The sequence below is a fragment of the Sphaerodactylus townsendi genome, linkage group LG12 (assembly GCF_021028975.2).
Source record: "Sphaerodactylus townsendi isolate TG3544 linkage group LG12, MPM_Stown_v2.3, whole genome shotgun sequence".
NCBI lineage: Eukaryota > Metazoa > Chordata > Lepidosauria > Squamata > Sphaerodactylidae > Sphaerodactylus > Sphaerodactylus townsendi.
In genome coordinates, this window is record NC_059436.1 from 35,926,968 (window position 1) to 35,949,343 (window position 22,376).

A 22,376-nucleotide genomic window follows, 5' to 3' on the forward strand; every position below is an offset into this window, starting at 1 on the left:
GAAGGAGAAAGGTACCACTTACAAGGGCCCTCAGCAGGTGTTCTTCCTACAATAGAAAGGCAGTAGCGCAGCACATCTTTTGGATAGTTAATGTGCGCTGCACCAGAGATGAAGAAAACCTTTGCAATCCCAAAGTCCAAGAAAGATTCAAGAATACTCTGTGATCCCAGGCATTAGAAGCATCAAAAGGATGCTGCAGAAATGCCTTGAATCCTACAGCCGCTCAGAGAGATGCTCAATGCCTATTTCTTCCTCCTTCAGGTCTTGCAAATCTCTGCAAGCAAATGGAGGAAGGCTCTTTTTATTTTTTTTTTAAAAAGGAAGAAATCAATGGCCACAGACAACGCAGTCAGCAGCCTGGTTAGGAGGAGGGCTGGAGCTGAGAAGGGAAGAGAAGCCCTATGGGAAAATTCACCACAAAAGGGGTTGTGCGTGCCAAGTAAGCCACAAACCACAAACTCTTGACTAGAGAACAGCAAGCCCACCTTAACAAAGGAGTCGCAAATCCGGTATTCTTTCCCCATCAGGCCTTTGGCTTCCATAACTAGATGGCAGGGAAGAAAGGGGAGGGGGGAATTGCATTTCAAAACCGGCACACGAAAAGCTACTTGGTATAGACTGCATGGCCCCTTTGCTGGCAGGATGAATTGAAAGCTGACTTAGCAATTGCTAGCTGTGCTACACACACACACACACACACACACACACACAGCCCTTAACTCACAGCTTCCAGCCTCTCTCTTACTCTCTCGGCTCCACTCCCAGGCACCTTCAGTTCTCCACTTGCTCCAGCTCCTTGCTGACTCAGCATAATCTGATAAAATGTTCATCTCCTTGTGCATAGACAAGCACTAGGCTTTAGCTGAGTCCTGGGTTCAGCCCTGGAGTCATGAGTATTCTGTAATTACTCTGGTGAAATGTAGGATTTGGTTGGGTGGGTGCAGAATTCAACATCTTGAGAATCAGGATAAGTTTCTAGCCCTTATCCGCACAAACAGTGATCGATTCTAGAACGGGCAATGCGGAGAATTCCCCCTGACTTACTTAAACCCAAAAGGGTGCCCTTGCTTGGCAGCAGGCTGGCCTGTGCCTGCCCAGTAAGAGTGAAATCGGAAAAGAGAGAAGAATGTATGTGCACAAATATAATGTTTTGCCATGAATAAAAGCCTACTAAAAATATCCAGGCCTGAGAGCTTAGTTGAAGGCAGAAGCAGTCCTGCGTCCAGATGCCAAATTGCATTTCATGTGCCTGACTTCCTCTGGCTCGTCATGCTGAGCTACATGCCCATGGCCCAAAAGCATCATCAAGTTAAATATCAAAGGCCGCATCCTGATCTTCGCTCTGGCCCCCAGCAGCTCCCCCCTCTCCCCTCCCGCAACAGTGAAAGAGAAGCTGGGATATTTCTATCGAGAGCGCTGAAGGCAGACCCTCGCCCCAACGTGCTCTGAGTCCTATGATGCAAACAGCTGGACTCTTTCATGTGTAGCACTCTGCTTTGACTGATGTTCCCCCTGTTCACAGTACTCACCCTATCCCATGCCATAATGGGAAGAACAGTGTTGTGTGGTCAGCAGACAGCTAAGCTAAACAGTAGGGGAGGACACAAAGGGCTGCCCCTAAAAATCACAGTTGTGAGCCTCTTTCACAGCAGTTGTGAGCAGCAGTGGCGTTGTGGTTAAGAGCAGGTGCACTCTAATCTGGGGAACTGGGTTTGATTCCCACTCTGCCACTTGAGCTGTGGAGACTTACCTAGGGAACTAGATTAGCCTGTGCACTCCCACACACACCAGCTGGGTGACATCGGGATAGTCACAGTTCTGAGCTCTCTCAGCCCCACCCACCTCACGGGGTATTAAGGGGGGTGGGGGAAAGGAGATTGTAAGCCCCTTTGAGTCTCCTTACAGGAGAGAAAGGGGGGATATAAATCCAAACTCCTCCTCCTCCTCCTCCTCTTCTTCTTCTTCTTTCCCTTTCCCCACTGTAACATCTGGGTGCACCTCACCTGTGTCCTGGTAGCACTTTTTTTGTTTCCTTGTCCCAGTTGGCAGTGGGTGAGCAAATGAAGGATGTGGTGATGTCAGGATACAATTGAGCTGTATTACAACATTACAGCACTGAACAGGGTGGGGAGGAAATACAGCTGCCATTTTTGATGGCAACTCTCTGAATGTCAGTTTTGGCTTTCTGTACACTGTGCCATTTTGTTTACCTCCTAAGAATATGTCTGGAACCCCATGGAACGAAAGTATTTCAGGGGAAGGAGATAAGCAGGAAAAAAGCTAGCAGAGGAAAGAGTTAAACGCCCCCTTCTCTGTTCCAAACTCCTCAAACTGCTCCAAACTCCTCAAAGAAACAGCCGATAGGATTTTATTGCTGACCCAGATTCATGCACAAAACCCCTTTATCTCTGAAACCTTGAAGAGGTGTTTTTAAATTAGACTGTTAATTTTATCTTGAGCCCCTAGTCACAATGAAGGACCTTGCCCACTTCAGAACATTACTAAAAGAACATGCCCACTGTCTTGGAAGACTGGGTGGGTATCAGAAAAGCCCCAGGTGCCATGTCAAAGAGCCACAGGTGACTCCTGAGCTACCTATTTTCATAGTCCCAGCTGACCTGCCAATCAGCAACCTAGACGCAGAAGTTGGGGACTACCAATTAACCCGTTGTGGCTTCTTGGGTACAGATGTTTCCTTGGCAGGCATTGCTGACCTCCTGGAAGTTCCCTCCCTTGGTCTGACTTGGGTTACTGAGTCATCTTCCAATATCTCTCAGGTCAGCCATTCAAGATCTGCTATGAGCTTCAGCATAAGAGCCATCATGCCCCCCTCCGTTGTCACATGAAGCTGTGCAGACCCCCTCTTCCCTTTACACCCAGACAGCAGTACTCACCATACAGCATAAGGTCCCTGCCTTGTGTGTTGATGGAGAGCTTGAGCTGTCCTAGAGCAGACAAGAAACATTATGAGCGGCAGACAGATAAGATGCTGCCTTCCAGCATGGCATTTCAGAGATTTGCTGCCTCTGACACCGTGGTCCCCTTTTAGTCACCATGGACAGTCTCAGTGGCCTGTTCCCATTTGCTAGACAAGATGGGGAGGATAGTAATGAGCAGCCAACGTGCCAAGGTCTGGTAAGAGCCTGTCTTGCTGTTAAAATGGGAGAAGAGGGGATTAAAGGTCCTTTTGCTGTCTGGCGCTGAGTCAGTAGGCAGGGATCAGTGTCACTAGACTCCCTGCTCTTGCTCCACTGAAAATACAGCTCTGGTCAAAAATAAGCTGTGGACCAAAGGTGTAATGGATTGTTGTTAGGAAAAAAACACAATCAAGATTCTGAAGTGCTTTGCAAATGGCAAGTGACAGAAACAGCAACTGCAGGCATACAACCAGGGTAGCCTGAAAGACAGCAGCAGCAACCAGTCCGCTTCTGTCTGTTTTCCAGCGCTCCTAAACATTTTCTTGAAGTACACCTTTCTTGTGGATTTCCTCCTCTGCGCATACTGATTAACATACAGTTTGCAAGATGGACTTATGAGCCAGCTGTCTGATTTCAATTCCAGAATCGGACAGGCTTGTTCTAGTTTGTTCTCAGCTTTAATAATGCCGGACAACCAACAAGGTGTGGCAGTCCAAAAAGCGGAGCTGTAAAGAAAAATTAAAATAAAATAAAATAGTAAACCTGGAGCTGATCCTTGTATGCACAGCAACATGCAACGAACCTACCGAAGCCCAGCAAGCATGAAATGCAAGCTGGGTGCCCCCGTGTGGACAGCTGGAACAATGCCGCTCCTAGGGACACAATCTCAAATCACCGCAAATGTAGCAGAAGAACACTGCGTGTTGAAGAGCGGGGGTGGTATGCAATAACTTCCCTGCTGGATCAGACCAAGAGTCCATTTAACCCAGCATTTTATAGCCAGCCAGATGCCTCTGAAAACTCACCCAGTAGAGTGTGAAAGCATTAGAGTGTCTGTTATCTGTCTCCATTATGCAATACTCAAAGGTATCCTGCTTCTGAATATGGAAGCTCTAGCTAGGGAACCACAATCAGTGGCTTCCACTGGACCTCCATGCAATTGTCTAATTTTTTAAAAGGAATCTAAGTTAGTCATTTTCTCTACATCTTCTAGTTGCAGAGAATGTTGCAAAGTACTTATGCGTTGCAATATGTAGAAGGATAATTTTAATCCACTACAGAGGAGCAGGTGCCAGGCAAACTCCTGCAGGTGGGATGCCATAACAGAAAATGTTCTTTGAGGTCTTTACATTGCTTTTTATCTTTACGTTTGACGCGGCAGCCCCTTGTTAGCCTAAGCTCTTTGGGATGAAAATAACATAAACGGAATATGGTAAAAGCTCGGGGTGTTTACAAAAACACATACCTCGCAAACATACTGAGGCTTCAGATTTCTGAGAAATAATTCCCCCAGACTTGGAAGCCCTATAGTTCCTAAAACCAAGATGTAAAAAAATCAGCTATAACACAAGAACTGCACTCTGCATTTGCTCAGATGTTCTTTTCTCTTTTCTTATTTTATTCATATCTTTCAAGGCTGGTCTGTAACCCCAGAAAAGAGACAGAGACATGGAAACATCTCCAAGCCAATGGTCCATTTCTTTTCCCTGCAATCTCAAGGTCCCTCTTGGCTGCTTCTCACTCAACGATGACCAGCAAGAGACCTTGGAGCAATTGCAGCCTTTGGATTTCAGGAGCCATGAGAACCAGCCGGTCAGTGAACAACAGCCCTGCTGTGAGAACAAAATGGCAGAGACTCGACCAAGTGTGATTTGCAGCCCAGCCTAGCTTGCCAGTTTATCTGGGAAGATATGGTTAGCAGAAGGATCTTCTCCTGTACAAACCTCTTAGGCCACAGCAAGGAAACACCAAGCGGAGTCTTGAGGGTTATGGCCCACCAATTCCTCTCGAACATGGAAAAGTTCAGAGTGTGGAATGGCTTAAGCAAGGGACCATTGTTGGGCCCTGAGTACAGTATGTGTGGGGAGTGCAAACTTGTTGGCCGGCATTCCAGAGTCTTTTGTCCAGATGACTTAGTCAAGACACCATTTAAATCCAACATTAACCTATATGTTTAGATACAATTTTGTCACCTGTTTCTTTCAACAAGTGTTCTGCTGAGCCTAGTTAAGACCAAGGCCAAAATCACACTCACATTGTAAGGAACTATCATGAGATCTTCTCTGGCACAAGTTATCTACCATAAGTCAAATATAAACAGAAGACTTATTATATCAGAAGGTATTACATCAGAAGGTTATATTCATCCACTACTTGTCAGATCAAATTTACCCTCTCAGGGAACTTAACACCCCAAATTCCAACTTACAGAGACACTGTCATAGTTTTGACCAACTTGCTCAGACTTTGCGGGATCAGTCTTGGGGGACCTGTCTTGGGGTTCGAGACCATCAATTACCCCAGAATGCCACATACTGGAACCATCCATATCCCACAAACCAGCATCATTAGCAGTCACAGAGAGAAAGAATCTGCATTATCTGGGCTGACCCCTGACCCCCTCCTTCACACACACACACACATACCTAAACAGGCATTGCTCAGATATTTTCAACCTATATTCATAGCCATCAGGACTAGAAACTTGCATGCTTCTTTTAAAAAATCACTCTGGATGGCGTCAATCACTGAAATGCCAAGTTTCATTCAGTCACGAAACAAAGCCAAGCTATACATCAATGCAAAAACAATACTCCCTTTCACATTTCAGAGTGCCGTGTGCTATCACTGAGTACAGAAACTGACCTTGGCAAGTTGTGGCTCAAAACCAGCTCAGAATACACAGCTTATATCTTAAGCAAAGATTTACCAGCTTGTGTGGTTTTGTGAACCAGGGGTTAGACTGCTGGGCTTGAATTGGGGAGACTTTACTTTAAATCCCGCCTAAGCTATAAAGCTCACTAAACTGACACTGGGCCAGTCACTCTATTTCGGTCTCAACTGCCTCACAGATAAAATAGAGGGCAGAACCAAGTCTGCTGCCCTGAGCTGGTTAGAGGAAGAGAAACACAAGCATGTAATGAATTAACAGACAGAGCTCTTGTAAGATGCCAGAGAGATGCATCTGCAGCTGAAATATGTGAAGAGTATTTGCTGATCACTAACATCTTCCCGCCTACTCCGTATCTGACAGCAAAGCGATGCAGCTTGGGGCACCTGTCAGATTAGAAATTAGCCAGTCATTTAGAAATTGCACAGATCATCAACACGTTCACTGCAATCCTTGTCAGTTTCCGCAGCAGTTCCGAGCATGGTTAGGAATTCAGCCGCATAGAACCATTTCAAGTCCTATAAAAATGCCTGGAAATGTCACTCAGTCATATCTCATGTGTGATGCCTACACATGCGTGCATTGCTGTATGTAGTGGTGCTGAAAAACAATATTGTCCTGCTGTGCGTGTCAAGGCACTCCGCAAGAAGCCCATCTAGCTTGCCAGCAATGTGGGATTCATCCAGCGAGAGCCCCAGTCTTTTCAAGGAACTGAAAGGAGGTGGGACTGTGGCCAGCTCTTGCTGTGGACTTGCATGCAATCACCTGCTGCAAACCCCCTATCCTGTGCCTCAAACACAGAGGCGCCAGTCCTAGAAAGAACCACGGACGCCTGGCAACCAGCTCTTCCTGCTGGCCCCCACCCCATCCTCCCTGATTGGACTCACCAAATGTTTTCAAATGAGAGGAAAACTCTAAACGGTCCACTGGCCTAGAGCACAGAGAGATCCTGCGGACCGTCCTGCGCTCCATGGCTTCCAAATTCCCAAGGCAGGAAATACTAGGCCTGTGTTTCCAGGATCTGAAATCTGTCTCGAAGTTTGGCAGCTTCTAAGAGGCCAAGTTCTCTCCCAGGCAGCTGGGGCCGGCTTTGCCTTCCAACCGCCACTGTTTGAGTAGGACAAAAGGAACCGGATTCTCATTGGTGGATTTGAAAGCAGACCTGCACCTGACTACCGCAGCCAGCAAAGGCTTTGCCGTGCCCACAACAAGCACAGTCACAGCCATGAAATCAGTCAAGTCGAAAGCAACATGTATTTTTCTTCCAGAGTTGGTGCATATTAACTTTCTATTCATCCCCGAGGAAATCTTGCCCTCTGTATGCACTGCACTCAATTTGCCTTGTCAAAATGCCAGATTTCTCCCTTTGATCTCAGATGCAACCTTTTTGAATGCGAGCTTCTATCTGTTGAGAGCTATGGGATTTACTTACTATTTACATAGGCAAAAAAGCACAGGCTGTTTGCATCATACAACAATTTTGCAATATCTGCCTCCTGATCCGAAAACACATTTTCAACCACTCGTTTACTAGGATGCAAGTCCCGTTGTGATTTACTGAAGACTCAGTCATACTTACTTTCTCACACATGGCAGACATCCAGACTTTACCGCAATCGTTCCCAAAACTTTGGAGCGAAGCGAGCTTAGAATGGAGAAAAGTCAGGGAAACCCAGGGAGGTGCATAAATGCACCATGCTACTGAGGATAAGCAGGAAAAAAAAACTGCTTCCCAGCAGCACTGAATCTGGGGCAAATAACATATGTGGAAAGGACCCAGGCTCGAGATCCAGGACAACTGCTATTAGCCAGAAGAAACGGGCCAGAGGTTTGTTTTGCTGCAAGGCAGCTTCAGGCGTTCATATTCTACCCCATTTCACCAGTCTACAAGCACCTACCTTTGCCTTTAACACATGCATGGCTGATCTTTCTCCGCCGCCTCAGGAGCAACTCCGATTGCTTCCTCGGTGAGGTCTGGACTCTGAAGATACTTCTCTTTGGAGGTTGTCCAGGTGCCTGGCCCTCAGTGCATGTACTGATCTCCATCCCTGAAAGGAAAACAGAGAACATCATGCCAATAACGGTTTCTCCCATATAAAAATTCTTTGCAAATTTCCAAAAAAAGGAGAGAAAAGGACATTAGAGTATCCTAAGGCCAGCCCTTCCTGCACTGTTCTGGCTTCCCATTGTATGTGCTAGTGACAACACCCCTGTGAGGGAGATCATTAAATTCCAGGAGAGCTCCAGGTCCCTGTGGGAAAGTAGCAACAAACCTTGGCCTATAGAGATGCCTGAAGAGAGTCAAGGAATTTGACAAAAAAAATTGAGTGTTGGGTCTGTGGGTTTTTCCTCAAGAGCAGCTAAATTTTAGGGGATACTGCTACTCATGATGACTAGAGAGAACCTCCATTGTCCAGACCCAATAAGTATCTGAATGCCAGTGTTATCAGGCAGCATCAGGGAAAGGCCTTGTTCTCTATTGCCCTGTTTGTGACCCTCCAAAGCAACTAGTTAGCCATTGCGTGAAACAGGATGCTGGACTACATGGACCATCGGCCTGATCCAGTAAGGTCTTCTCACGTTGTGTCCTGAGAAGCATCTTGCTCCAGGTTCCATCAGAGCTTGAAGATGTCACCTCTATTGCTGAGGCAAGGAGGCTGGTCTACATATTTATATATATATTGTAAAAACAGAGGGTTTAAGAGAGAAGTAGGCAGGAGCAAGTTGGTTGCAGGCAAAGCACTATAGCGTACAGCTAGATGTCTCCTCACCTCCACCTTTCCAGGACCTCATACAGTAATGCCTCTTCATAGTAACTATGCTCTACTTGTACATCTATAAATATATAACAAGGATCTAGCAGATCTGGGTTTAAATTCCCACACTGCCAGGGAAACTTACTGGGTGACCTTGGGCCAATCACTCACTCTCACAGGGTTTTTGCTGTGAAGATAAAATGGAGAAGGGGGTGACGTTGTAACCTGCTTTGGGTCTCCATTGTGGGGGAAAAATAAAACATAAATATCGAAACAACTAACTGAATAATAGTGCTGTCACATACAAAGGAAATTCACCCCAGGATGGACTCTGCCAGATAATATCAGTGCTCAGGGAAGCACAGAGCATGCAAAACTGATAGTAGATGCGGGGTTGTGGTCCCTTGGAAGAAACTATGAGTTTATCTCTAGATATTATGTGAAGCATTCACTCTGTTACTTTACAAGAGTGCCTGTTTGCCACCATCTTCTCTCTGCTTATATATTTATAAATAAGGCAATTAATACTCCAGCACTAACCAAACTCAGGAAGTACTACCCTGGAAGGGCTCAGGAAAATGGACAGCACAATGATATTAATCATCATGTGCCACATCTGTGGCAGAATCAGACTTTAAATCTATATCAGGCTAGAAAACTCACTTCGGCCTTCCTACATGCTGCTAGAGAACAATGCTTTCCTCAGAGCAGATGACTTTCCCTTCATTATGTTTAAATTGTATGAACTCAGTGCACATAAATTCTCAATCCTTTGCAGAAAGGACAATGGATTGGCATCTGGAATGGATTTGGTCCCTCCCTACACCCAAGACAGCTGTGATTTCAGACAGAAGAAACTCCCCAACTATTTGTTCTGGGAGTCTATAAATCAGGTTGGCCGCATAGATCAGCTTTTGGGGGGGATTTCATTACTTTTTCAACTGGTTTGTTCCTGGAAATCAGGAGGGGAACCGGAACACATCCACAGAAAGGTAACTGTGCACATTTGCAAATTAAAAACAGGACAGAAATCCTTAACTGGTTTGGCCAAATTTACTTATTGGGACTAGTGAAGCTGAGCATACACCTGTTTTATCTTTTTGGTTTTGATGTGTTATTGTACCAAGGAATGAAAAGTCAGTATTAAATATGACCTTTCTAACAATGTGTAATAAGCTCTCTGACACTCCCTTCACTATCTCCTTTCCCCAAAAAATCTAGACTGAGGTCTTGGAAATACAAACTTTTGTTGGATCATAACTGGTTCACAAATCAATTAAATCTCAATCAGCTCATAATTATTTAAGTAGGTAGACAAATATTCACACAATTGTGGATGTTTCAGAGGCATCTGGTTGGCTGGTGTGAAAAATAGGATGCTGAACTAGATGAACCTCTGCTTTGATCGAACTCCTCTTATCAGGGTATGTTTCTCCCAGTTAAAAATGAGTGACACTTAGCAGTTACACATTCCATCTCGGTTATCTTCACAACAGCCCTGTGTTTTATCAATACCATATTGCAGGGGCTCACTTTATAAATACCATATTTTAGGGGATGAGCACAAAGTCCACATGTCTCCTTTACAACCCCTGAGCAAGTTCATGGCAGAAGTTCAAGTTCCACTCCAACAGAGATACAAATACAAGCTCTGTAAGGCCAGTCACATTTGAGGAAGCTGGAAATGCTAAGCAAAGCCCAATGAAGGCATTTAGCCATGATGGCTAAATGAGGCCTGAGGCAGTGTGGGACTACTGGTTGCTAAAATGCAGCTAATCACTCATGCTGGCAGGGGATGATGGGAACTGTAGTCCATAACATCTGGAGGGCTGCGAGTTTGACACCTGTATTTGGATGGTCATTATGGAAAAAGGGATGACGAATAAGATGGAACCTTACATTCTTACAGATCGATGATTTTCCCGCCTGCCGGTCTTACCATGACCACATATCAGCCAGTGCCCAAGACTGACTTCAATGCAAGCTCCCTCCGATCCATTCTGCCCCTTACATCGGGCAGCTATTGTATTCTTCTGGGGACTTGTCTCTTTTCCTCACCCCACCCCACCCCACCCCATCCCCAGTGCCAAGTTGGTGGCTCTCCCTTTCTAAACACAGCAAGCTTCTTTTGCCTTGCATACCATTGGTTGTATCCTAGAAACTCCCTCAAACATTCAAACACAGCTTCCTAAACTCTGTATTTTATTGCAAATCTTTTTTCCCCCTTCTGTTGAGGTGGAGACAGAAGAGGCTCTGGGAAAAATGAGGGAGAGAAACTCAAGGTCATTGTAGCTTTAGTACAGCTTAATAGTAACTGGGGCAAGGGGGGTAAACTTGAAAGAGTCTGTCTCTTAATATAGCCCAATAAACAAGGAAATGAAGAATTCTTGCAGGCAGGGGGAGGAATTCCTGAATCTCTTGCAAAGTGTTTTTTAAGCCAACGGGCTACACAACCAACAGGATCAAAAAGATTTGTTGCCAGTAAACATTTTGTTCCTGGTACTGAACAATCTGTTTAATCTGTGTATTATTTTTAATCTGGGTATTATTTTTGTTTTAATGTTTGGAAGTTATCTCATGAGCTTTTCAGTTGAAAGGGTGGAGGCAGGACATTTGAAATTGAAATGATGTCCCAGATTTGGTGCTTGTTTGAATGGTGAAATTAATCAATGTAGTAAAGATCCACGATTGAAAACAGGCAGATGTTGGGTACACAGATGCCAAAGACAGTCAAGCTCCTGGATCTTTATTAGCAGCACAAATATAGACATTTCGACAAGCACAACTTTTCTGAACTTCCAGAATTTCCTTCTCTACAACTGTGAATATTGTTTATGAAATATCTTATGCTGTCAGATTTTTAACAACATTTTAAGTTTCAGTTTCAGTGAGAAAGCCTGGCTATAAATGAATAAAAAGAAATAAAATAAATACTGAAGCATTTTCCACTGTATAAGGATTGCCAGCTGACCAGGAAAGTATCTAGTAGGCCTATTCCTGTGCCTTTTACAGCAGCATAATATTCAATAATCATCAGGTGCAGCTTCTCACATGTCAATAATAAGCATTATTACCTGCTAGTGTCAGAATGTGGAACTGCTGTCAAAGGCATAGCTACAGAGCCTGATTGAAAAGCAGGCAATGTTAGTATGCACATGTGGATCAGATAATACTTTCTCACGTACACTGTCGAGAAAGATTGAAGGTATATATATGAGAGACCCCACAAGAAGGCCCCAACCAAGGCCGTGTGAACGCCCTGGGGCAGGGTAGCAAATTTCACCCCATGCTCTCCTGAAGTTAATCAGTTGCAAACCTGTACCTTTCAGTAGTCCTTGTTTTAATGAGTAACCTGCACTTTGTTCTCTAGTTGGAGGCTAGGGATAAGTGAGCCAGGATGTGTTCTAAGGTTCATTTTGCAGAAAGCGCGGTAAATGAAGTGGACTTTGCCTGTAAAAGCTCACGAAGAGCGTGCTCATACAAAGCCCTCAGAAGGTAGAAGATGACATTTTGGAATGCTCCTCCATGTTAAAAAAAACCTCCCTGCAAACAAGGACAGCAGAACCTTCCTCTCCAGGTGTGCTTGGTTTCTATTATAGGGACTTATTTACTGAAAAGGATATATTAAAAACAGGAATCCACCCACTGCTGGTTGAAGTGATGCAGCCCATTCTCCTGCACGTGTGAACCAGGCATAACTACACATTATGTTTTCCTGGAGTTCTTGCAATCAGACACAACTCACGAGTTCTGTACTCAAAACTCAATTCGCAGGTGCAAGTGAACTCCGCTCAGGACGGTGGTGCATGTGGGACTGTGGGGTAGCGTCCCTCTGCCAGAATGTTTTGCCCTGCTAAGGAAACTTGCATGCCACCAATCTGTAGAGAAGCTTTCCACAACACGGCAAATCATTCCCTGCTGCCCAGCACCATTTCAGGTTCGGAAAATGACATGGAGGAGGACTTCAGCTCCCCTTTTCCACATGCTGTGGTCCAGGGGTCTGCACCCTGCAGCTCTCCAGATGTTCATGGACTACAATTCCCATCAGCCCCTGCCAGCATGGCCAATTGTAGTCCATGAACATCTGGAGAGCCGCAGGGTGCAGACCCCTGCCTGCTTGTGGTCTCTATCCTAGTTAGCCTACACATGCTGAGGAATTAAGTTCCAAGCATGAATGCTGCAATACATACCAGATTGCCAGGACCCATGGAGAATGGGAGGAAGCAAACTAACCCAGATATACGGTCAATGTACCATCTTCTGATTGAAACCTATACTATCTGAGGAAGTCCAGGTATTGTTTATGGTTAGTCCCGCAGTGAGTCATAATTTAAATATTTTCCTTGCATAATGAATTCATATTGAGCACATAATTTTCTTGCTTTTCCTATTTTCCAGAAACGATCTACCATAGTCATAAAGATTTTGAAAAGCAATAATTTTTTGTCTGTAATTGAGACTTATGTCGTTTTTGACCACTAAGGAAGACTATTTGGCCAAAACGTTTTGCCTGGGTTGGAAAAGGGATTTGTCTATTTGTGTTATAATTGTATATGAATATATTTGTACTGTAGGTTGTTAAAAGCTCTATTTGTGTTGTCATTTTTAAGACAGCTATTCTAGATGATAATTCTTAACTATTTACATAATTTTCAAAATTGAATATGTTGGACGTATATGTGAATTTAGCCTTGACCTTTTGTGTTCTTAGTTCTATTGTTTCAGGGTTACGTTTTTTCTCTTCTTTTGTTTGAATGGGAGGAAGCTACATTATACCAGCAAACATGCATCTCAAAAACGTGTCACTGTGGCTAGAGCAGGGGTAGGGAACCTGGCCAATTGGGTAGAGCAGGGGTAGGGAACATGGCCAATTGGCCATGCTGGTAGGAGCTGATGGGAATTGTAGTTCCTGAACATCAGGAGAGCCGCAGGTTCCCTACCCCTGGGCTAGAGTGTCAGACCAGAATCTGGAAGTCCCAGGTTCAAATTCTGACTGTGCCATGAAAGCACTTGCTGGGTGATCTTGGCCCAGTTACTCTCAGCCTAGCTCTTCTCACAGGGTTGCTGTGAGGGTAAAATGGAGCAGAGGAGAACAAGGTAAGCCCCTTTGGGTTTTCGTTACAGAGAAAGGCAGGATATAAACAAAGTTAATAAATAAAACATGAGTGCAAGGATATGCTTGGGTTGAGCATTTGCAGGGCAGAACTGGAAAGGGGGCAAATGATCATTTAACCTTTCCTGCATCTTCTGATTCTCCCTAGCAAGTGTTTCCCTCTGATCTTTTTCCCGGACAGCTGGGCTCAGGGGCAGACTAAGACATTCAAATGGCTCAGGGACAAAGCCAGCCAAGGAACCCCAATGGTGGTAGCAGGGCTCCAGAGGCTGCTCAGCTTAGACCCAGGCAAGGAAACAACACTGGGCACCAGCTTGCTGCCTTTATTTTCCCATCCCATACTCATCATCATCATCACTGCTGGCCATGTCCACTTTGAATGTCCCCCACATTATGATAAAAAGCAGGGGTTAAAAAAAAACAACCTGGGAGGAACTGCAGGTGAGAATCAGAGGGTACAGACACCCGTCCCTAAACCAGCTCCCAATTCTTCTCTAACCAAAAATTTATAGAGTTTTTTTACAAAAAAAGTATGAAGTTTGCTGGCAGTGTGAAGTCTTCAGTTCAAAGCAATCATAACGTATGACTTGAAACTTCAGAATTAGCCGCTGGGTTTTATCCTGTCCCTGCAATTGCAGAATGATACACCATAACCGTTTCCTTGTACTGCATCTTAAGTGGAAAGCTGGAATTTTTTTAATAAACTTTCTTTTCTACTTCTAGGCTTGCAAGGCTGTGTGAGTGCTGCATGGTAAGATTTAACACTGCAGACAGAATTTTTCATATCACTTCCTATGCAGCTGTTTCTATCAGACTCTGCTGGTCCATCAAGTGAATGAGCAATGAGAAACCAAGGGGAATATATGTGCATGAGAGTGCTGGACCGAAAAGAATCACCTGGCCCACATTTAAAATGTTGTAAGCCTCTTCACAGGTTTCTCTGTGTTCCACCTTTCCATGTTACAGCCACAATTGTTTCTATTGTACAGATGAGAAACTGAGGCTAACAGTGACTTGTGCAAAGGCATACAGGTCCCTGGCAGACAATGAACTAGTACCCAGCCCTGCTTAGATGTCAAGTCCAATTCTGACTTCTGGGTCACATCAGAAACATCCTCTGCTTCCCAAGCATCCCGCCCAGCTGCCATCAGTCGTATAAGCCCCACTTTGACCTGCACAGCTGACCTTTCTTGAAATTATTTTCAAGGAAGCTAAACTTTAGGACTTTTCATGAAGTCAGCCTTATCATTCTTCTACCCACCAGCCTTCAAACAAAACCAGATCTCCAACAGAAAGACAACCCGCCCCTTACCTGCAAATGGGACCAAGGAAATTTCCAGAGGAGGAATAAACTGCTCTCAAGGGACCAAACAGATAACGCTGCCAGTAAGCCGTTGATACTGGGATTGTCTGTCTGCTAAGGATAAAAGTGGGGGGGGGGGAGGGAGGGAGAGAGAATGGGAGGATTTACAATTTCCAGAGAGGAGGAGTCCCAGGACACGGCTATTTTTTTCTTACAAGTGTGCCGTTGCCAAGAGAACCCCCAACAGGCTTCAAAGACTTCTGCCCACAGAGACCAACAGAAACATACTAGTCTGTTTCACATAGTGGTAGGAATTTTGGAAGGCCAGACACTTTCCCCGGACCACCTCTTCCTACTTCTGCCTAAAAATAACATATACCCTTTCTCAGGCTCTCCAACCAAAACCAGTTCTGTTCAGGGTGATGCTGAAAAATAACAGTGCCTCAGGATCTTCTCTGGTGTACGTTTGCCAATTATATTTTTTTCAAAATCTACCTAGACCTCAATTCCCGCTTAAGGAATTGAGTAAAGAACTACAGCTGCATGAGCACTGTTTGGAACGAACTTAAATTTAGGAATTAACTTGTGCCTTCCTCACAACAGCCAGCAGGTCTACCAGTCCCCTCACTGTTGACCAGAGCAGCACAAGAGGGAGATCAACCATTTCCTGGGATGTATTGCAGAGGAACCTTTTTTTTTTTTTTTTTGGGGGGGGGGGGGGTCAGCTGAGCTACCAAGAGCTATTCCCCCAACAAAGGAGGAGAGTGTGTGTTGTTTTGTTGGTTTTTAAAACTGCAAAGCCAAAGCATATACCAGATATCCTTTTTAAATCAAAGGCAACATATTTCAGAAGACCCACAGATAGCAGCCAAAGTGTAGGACAGTGAGCAAAATTTGCTCCTGTGCAAAAGAACACTGTGCAGATCTTTTCTCAAATACGTGATTGCATCCATACGCCTCCACCTAGTTCCTCCCCATATTGCTTCAGTCAGGTGGATTAGAAATAGGAATGTGGAGAAGCAAAATCACCAGTGTACACGTTTTGAACAAGGATACCCCTGGAGAAAGCCAATATTGGAAAAAAAGTTCTCAATTGCTTATTCTAGAGCATGGGTCCCCCTTTCATTCCTAGTTGGCCCACTTCTCATTTTTCCTGGGTATTTCCATCTTCCTCCTGCTGTCTTCTTGCTATCCCATCTTGAAACGGTCTGGGCTCTGGGGGAAAGAAATGCTGTGGCTTGTTGGATGCGTACTCTGTAATGTGTGATCGAAGTTTAAATATTCTGTCTTCTTTTGCAACAAATATTTGTTTAGACCAAGGCGGCCAACTAGTACTAGTAGGGGGACCAGAATAATGTGCTGGATTTTATGCCATTGGTAACTACCCATTCTACTGGTGCTTTTAAAAAGTAATTTTTCTGTTGCAGTCTTAATATTTCTAAGCCGCCCTGGGAACTTCTTAAGTGGAAAAGCAGCACAATAAATGTCCTAAAAAGACAAAACTACTAGTTGTGAGTTTTCCAGGCTGTGTGGCCATGGTGTGATAGATCTTGTTCCTAATGTTTCGCCTGCATCTGTGGCTGGCATCTTCAGAGGTGTATCACAGAGACTTCTGTTACAGACTTCTCTATGTGATACACCTCTGAAGATGCCAGCCACAGATGCAGGTGAAATGTTAGGAACAAGATCTACCAGACCACAGCCACAAAGCCCGGAAAACCCATGACGACCAGTTGAATCCAGCCACGAAAGCCTTCGACAATACATAAAACTATCAGTCTTGGTTTCTACAATGCAATGCAGTGGTGAGTCCGGCTATTTGGAAAGTCTTGAGTTCAATTCCAACTCTGCCATGAAACCCTGAATCAGTTACAAACCCTACTTCACGGGGTTCTTGTGTAGATAAAATGCAGAAAGAAGGGATTAAGTACACCAGCATGCTGTAGTGGTAGTGGTCAAAAGCAATGAATTTTAAACTGAAGAACCAGGTTTGATTCCCCACTTCTCCAAATGAGCACAAAATTCTAACCTGGTGAACTGGATTTGTTTCTCCACTCCTCCACATAAAGTCTGCTGGGGGACCTTGGGCTAGTCACAGTTCTCTTAGAACTCTCTCAACCCCATGTACCTCACAAGGTGTCTTTTGCCGGCGGGCGGGGGGGAGAAGATGATTGTAAGCTGCTTTGACACTCCTTTTGGTAGAGAAAAAGCAGGATATAGAAACCAACTCTTCTTCTATCCACAGTGCTCTTGGAAGGATACAAATCCAATCAATGAAAAAAATCTTTTAGCAGCAAGGGTTTAAAAAAGAGCAGCATAATTGTTTACTCAAATGAAGAGGAGCAGGAATGAGGAATCAATGTGCTTCCTGGACACTCACATACACAAAGAAACATTTTGCATTGCTGAAGTGCATGAGATAGTACAGATGTATATGAAATACTTAGAGGCGCCTGGTTTTTTCTTTTAACAAGTGAAACTGTGAAAAAATGTTTTGCCACATCCTGATTAACATTTGGGGGGAGAAGGCCAGACAAAATGACTTCAAGGATCTCATTTGGTCTGCACACAGCCATTTGCCCACCCCCACCCCCGACATCTGAGCTGTAACAACAACGATCCATCACTGAATCTAGAAATATAATTGATATTTGAGAGAGGCAGCTACATTACTTCACCATGGCCAAACCACAAAAAGCCTTGTGCCGCCTTAAGCACAAATACATTTATCATGCATTGGCTTTTGCGAGAAGGGATCCGCTTGGTCAGAAGCCGTTTCAGATTTCCTTATTGCGGTCTGAAATTAGTTATGTAAAAAATAAGTTTCAGGCCAACAATAAATCTGGCATCATCCCCCTACCACAGAAGTGTAAAAAGTTACCTTTTCTTCAGCACCTGTGTCTCTATTATCAAACTCAACCCTTTCCTGATTACAGATATATTCACAACCTTCAAGAAGTAAAACGGGAGGTTTGTATCTCTTAGAGCAGTGGTGTCCATGTCTGGCAACCCAGATGTTTATGGACTACGATTCCCATCAGCCCCTGCCAGCATGGCCAATTGTCCATGTGGCAGGGACGAATGGGAATCGTAGTCCACGAATATTTGGGGTGCCAGACTTGGGACACCCCTGTCATAGCGCACTGGTGCGTGCAGTTGGGAATATTACCCTCTACTTGCCTTGCCACAAGTGGAATTGTGCCTTCAATGGGGATTTCTTACAGCTCTGGTTCCAGGCAGTTGAGGCAACTGGTTAGAATGTCCCAAAAGAAATTGCAGGTGCAGCCCAGTTTTGGTTCAGGGCATAACTGAGTTGAGTCTCCAACAAAAGGCCAATAAGCTTATGTTCCATTTCTACTTTCCATGAGATCAGTCAGAAGATAAAACAAGGCTTTCAAGCAAAGGATCAATATACCACAACCTCAAGGTTAGACATGTCGGAGTCTGAAATGCCTGCTTGCTTATTTCTGTACAGCCTGAAATGGTAGTTTGTTGGGTCATTTATTTGTGGGTCATTTCCCCTCCCTATATCTGGAGGTCTGCTTGCGTTTCCAATTGTGCTTGAGGAAAGAGCTCTGTACAATTCCAGTGCTTGCAAATGCCCTTCAGCAAACCAAGCACCTTGTTCGGTTCTGATGTGAAGCGGCTTCCCATTCATGTTTGGCTTGGTCAACCCCAAGAGACAAAGGCATCAAGATGCTTAAGTCACACCCAGGGGCTGCCAAGATTGAAGGCTGAAACTAGTTTCGCTTGACAGTGTGTCCAGGAAGAACAGGGGGTGTCCAGACATTTTTCGGATGGCACAGACAATTGGTTAGAGAGCCAGTGCAGTATAGTGGTTAGAATGACAGGATAGGGTCTGGGTGACCCAGGTTCAAATCTATACTCCGCCATGGAGGTTTACAGGGTGACTATTCACTCTCTCCCCCTCTTATTCACCCACAGAGATGTTGCAAATATAAAATGAAGATAAGAACAGTGTAAGCTGCTTTGGTTCCCTATTGGAAGTTGGGGTATAAATAAGTACACGAGTTCTGCTTTTAAATCAATTCTACTTCAATATAGTTTCACCAAAGGATTCTTGAGTTTTCTGTTCTTTCTTGCTTTGACTTTGTTGCTAGATTTTACTGCTCAAGTTTTATGCAGTAATTTGATGCTTCCATTTCATTCCCTGTCACTTAGTTCTGCTGACTTATTTTCTTTAAACTGCGTCAGCATCTATTTTTAATGTGAGATGCCTCGAGGATAGCTGAGAGAGTGGGATATAAATTATTAAATAAAAAATAAGATATCAGGAAGCAATTTTCCTTCAGCCAGATTGGCCAGGGATTCTGGAGGGGGGTTTTTTTGCCATCTTCTGGGCATACAACACTGGGGGGGAGGGGGGGGGAGGCAGTTGTGAATTTCCTACATTGTGCAGGCCGTTTGACTAGATGGCCTTGATGGTCCCTTCCAACTCTATGTTTCTAGGTATTGGCATGGTAAAATTATGGCACTCCCCAGGTATTTGTATTTTTTAAAATCCATCTTGCTTTGTCAATGTTGCGTTTACCCCTTGTGAATGCTTAAGGGTTATGCTCAAACATCCCTTAGTGGACATCTTGTCAAAAGAAATGGTCAGTTTCTCCACAACCACCTTCTCAATTTCTTCCAACTTCTAAGCTGCAGTGTTTGGGGCAACGTAGCCACTAGTATGATAATGAAGGCAACCTAAGAGACAGGATGGGTGGGCTTCCTGCGCCTAGGTAATTGAGAAAGTCCAGCCTCAAAGTGAACAATGGTTTTTCTCATCCCTCCCTGGTGAATTTATATGGGGGGGGGGAAGCAGCACTCCCCTGGAGGAAAGGAACAGACATTCTTGATGTGAGGTAATCATGCTTGAGCCATACAGAGGCAGACTCCACAGGAACTCTGAAGGAAGCACATTTGGCACAGGATTTGACGGCAGGTGACCTGCCAAGTGAAGGAGGGAGGTAAACCAGATCAATGAACCTGGACCCATTAAAATAAGCTTGCCTATCTCTTTTAACATCAAAGATATAAGTTGCCTATCTCTATGCTCAAATGCTGCAGTATGTTGCTGTTCAATTGTATGCTTTTACTCACTGTATTCATTGTTTGCTTATAATCTTCAAAAATTGAAACTGGAATTATACAGTCTTTGCAACCATAGAAGAAGCTTCGTGCTTATCGAAGTATAAGGAAGAAACAAGAAGAATTTGCCTTGTTGGAAATATTTCCAACCAGTGAGATTTCTAAAATTTGACCGTAACCTCCATGTTAGCTGGATGAAGAGGTGATTCTAATCTCCTCCCCAGCCTTACAGCAAGCCATTAGAATCCAGTTCTAGTAGTGACCTGCTGTCTCATTCCCTGGGATAAAAACAAGGGCCTTCGGGATCATTTTATCACAAGCAGTTCTCCTGTCTTCTTCTTTTTACAAATACAACCACACTAACAGAATTTGCTTCTAGACACAAGGACCACTCAAGCAGCAAAACTAAAGATGTGGCATTTTAATGATTCTAAGCCTAGGAGCATCCAGCCTCCTTTGTACAAGAAGTAACCAACTTTGGAGCAGGCTTCTACTTGTGCAACAGATGCCTGCCCCCTCTTTCAGCTTTAAGTAAGATCTTGTGAAGGGTCTTCGTTGCACTCAAAGATGAGGGGGGAGGGGGGAGGAGCGTAAGGGGACTGGAGACGACTCTCTAATTTCTGAGCTGCTTTCTGGAGCCACAGCTCTCTGGACCCACAGCTCTCTGCTCTCTGTTGATGAGCTCCTGCAGCCTCCCTCCGGATTGCAATCTGCTTGCAGTACTGCTTGTACTTGGACTCACTCTTTGACATCTGGTTGCTGTTATAACCTGAGCAAAAAAAGAAGAGGTGCATGGATGCATTCACGATCAGTTGCCCTGAAAAGACAGACATGCTTGAAAGAAAAGGTTTGCAGGACTTTTAAATTCGGCACTGCTGATGGAAGAACAAGGGGCATGGTGTCTGTAGCTTTTGCTTCATCCCCGGTTAGAGCAGGAGCTGCATCCCTTCTTGGAGAGAGAATTCCAGAAATCCAGGTTAGAATATTGTAATATTCAGGGTCTTGGAAATATGCTCAGAAATTTCAACTTGTGCAAAGTAGGAAAGCAAAGAATATTACTTAGTGTTAAACATCTCGACTGGTTGTTCCTGTTTGTTTCCAAGCCAAAGAGACGTTGCAAAAATGTTAACACTCAAATTGGGTGGAAGACTGGGTAGCTAAAAGAACACTTACTCTTGCAAGAATTGGCCATCAGTTAAGTTCTCCTTGTGAGGCCATTCCCCATGCTACCCTTCCTTCTTCTTTGAATACATCTCTTTTCAGGCATAAGTGCCTATAACCATCTCTGCTAGTATTCTGGCACCAGCCAAACCCTGTCCTGTTTCTCTGAATGTTTAATAATATTGAAGAATCTTTTGTTCTGGTTTTCTGCTTTTTAGCCTCTATGTTTAAAATTGCATTTGTTTCTACTTTGGATTTATTTCTATTATTCTTTGCCCTCTGGTTTTCTATGTGCAGGCATCTGCATATAGAAATTTCCCAAACAAATAAGGCACAGACAGAAGGCAACAGCTCTCAGCCACTTCGACCCCACCCCACACCAACTGGCATTCAGTGGCATTTACTGTTTTGAACCTTTGAGCCTGGAAGTACTATGTAGTTATCATGGTTGCTAGATCCTGCAGACAGATTGTCCAGGAATCCTCCTACCTCCACCTATCTGCTGCAATTTCTTCCTACTGATAAAAACGGCTTTTCAAGACACAGATCTTTGCCTCGTGCCGCAGCAGATGGCTCTTACAGTAGACACCAGCTACACTTACCCCTCATGAACACACTTGCTGTGCTGCTTCTGTACTCCTGAAACTTTGGAGAAGGCTTCATTCTATTAACAGCCACTCCTGAGGCTTGAGGGCTACACTTTGGCAGGCGCATCTTCTCTGAAGTCTGGAATGGATAAGTTGAGTCAAGGGTTACATAGCCAACTGCATTAATGGTGGTTGTATCTGGGCCACCCAAATGCATGCTCAGAAAGTATGACAACTGGCAGATTGGGGGAACTTTACCAGAGGCAAAAGGCAGGAATACCACCACAATTTTGTTTTCACAGACTTTGAATCTCTTCCCATGTGATCTGGGAATGGTAATTACTGAGTAGCAGCTAGGGACCTCCAGGAGACGATTATCAGCACCCAATTAAACTACACTTCATTCTGTGGGGGAAGCCACGCATGATTAAACTGGTATAAAACGGACATGCATGTACAGTTAATTTCCTAAAAATACCATAACCGACCCTGTCCCCATGGTGGGCAAAGCTGTTGACAGTAAACTAGACACACAATCTGCTTGCCATCACTTA

The 22,376-nt window shown here is 44.4% G+C and overlaps 1 protein-coding gene across 4 annotated transcripts in view; it reads right to left on the minus strand.

Moving 5' to 3' along the window:
- Window positions 1-21,858, minus strand: part of RGS3 (regulator of G protein signaling 3) — an 89,914-nt gene extending 68,056 nt beyond the window's left edge. For 2 of the 4 annotated variants that reach the window (XM_048512198.1, XM_048512197.1), the window contains exons 1-5: window positions 21,838-21,852; window positions 14,990-15,094; window positions 7,707-7,856; window positions 2,895-2,945; window positions 486-544 (exon numbers count right to left, since the gene is read on the minus strand). In XM_048512198.1, coding sequence (XP_048368155.1) covers window positions 486-544; window positions 2,895-2,945; window positions 7,707-7,854 — 258 coding nt within the window. In that variant the 5' untranslated portion in view covers window positions 7,855-7,856; window positions 14,990-15,094; window positions 21,838-21,852. Of the gene's footprint in view, window positions 1-485; window positions 545-2,894; window positions 2,946-6,695; window positions 6,768-7,706; window positions 7,857-14,989; window positions 15,095-21,837 lie in introns of those variants that run through there. The other 2 variants (XM_048512199.1, XM_048512200.1) reach the window with 2 other exon arrangements.
- Between the last annotated feature and the right edge of the window lie 518 nt (window positions 21,859-22,376).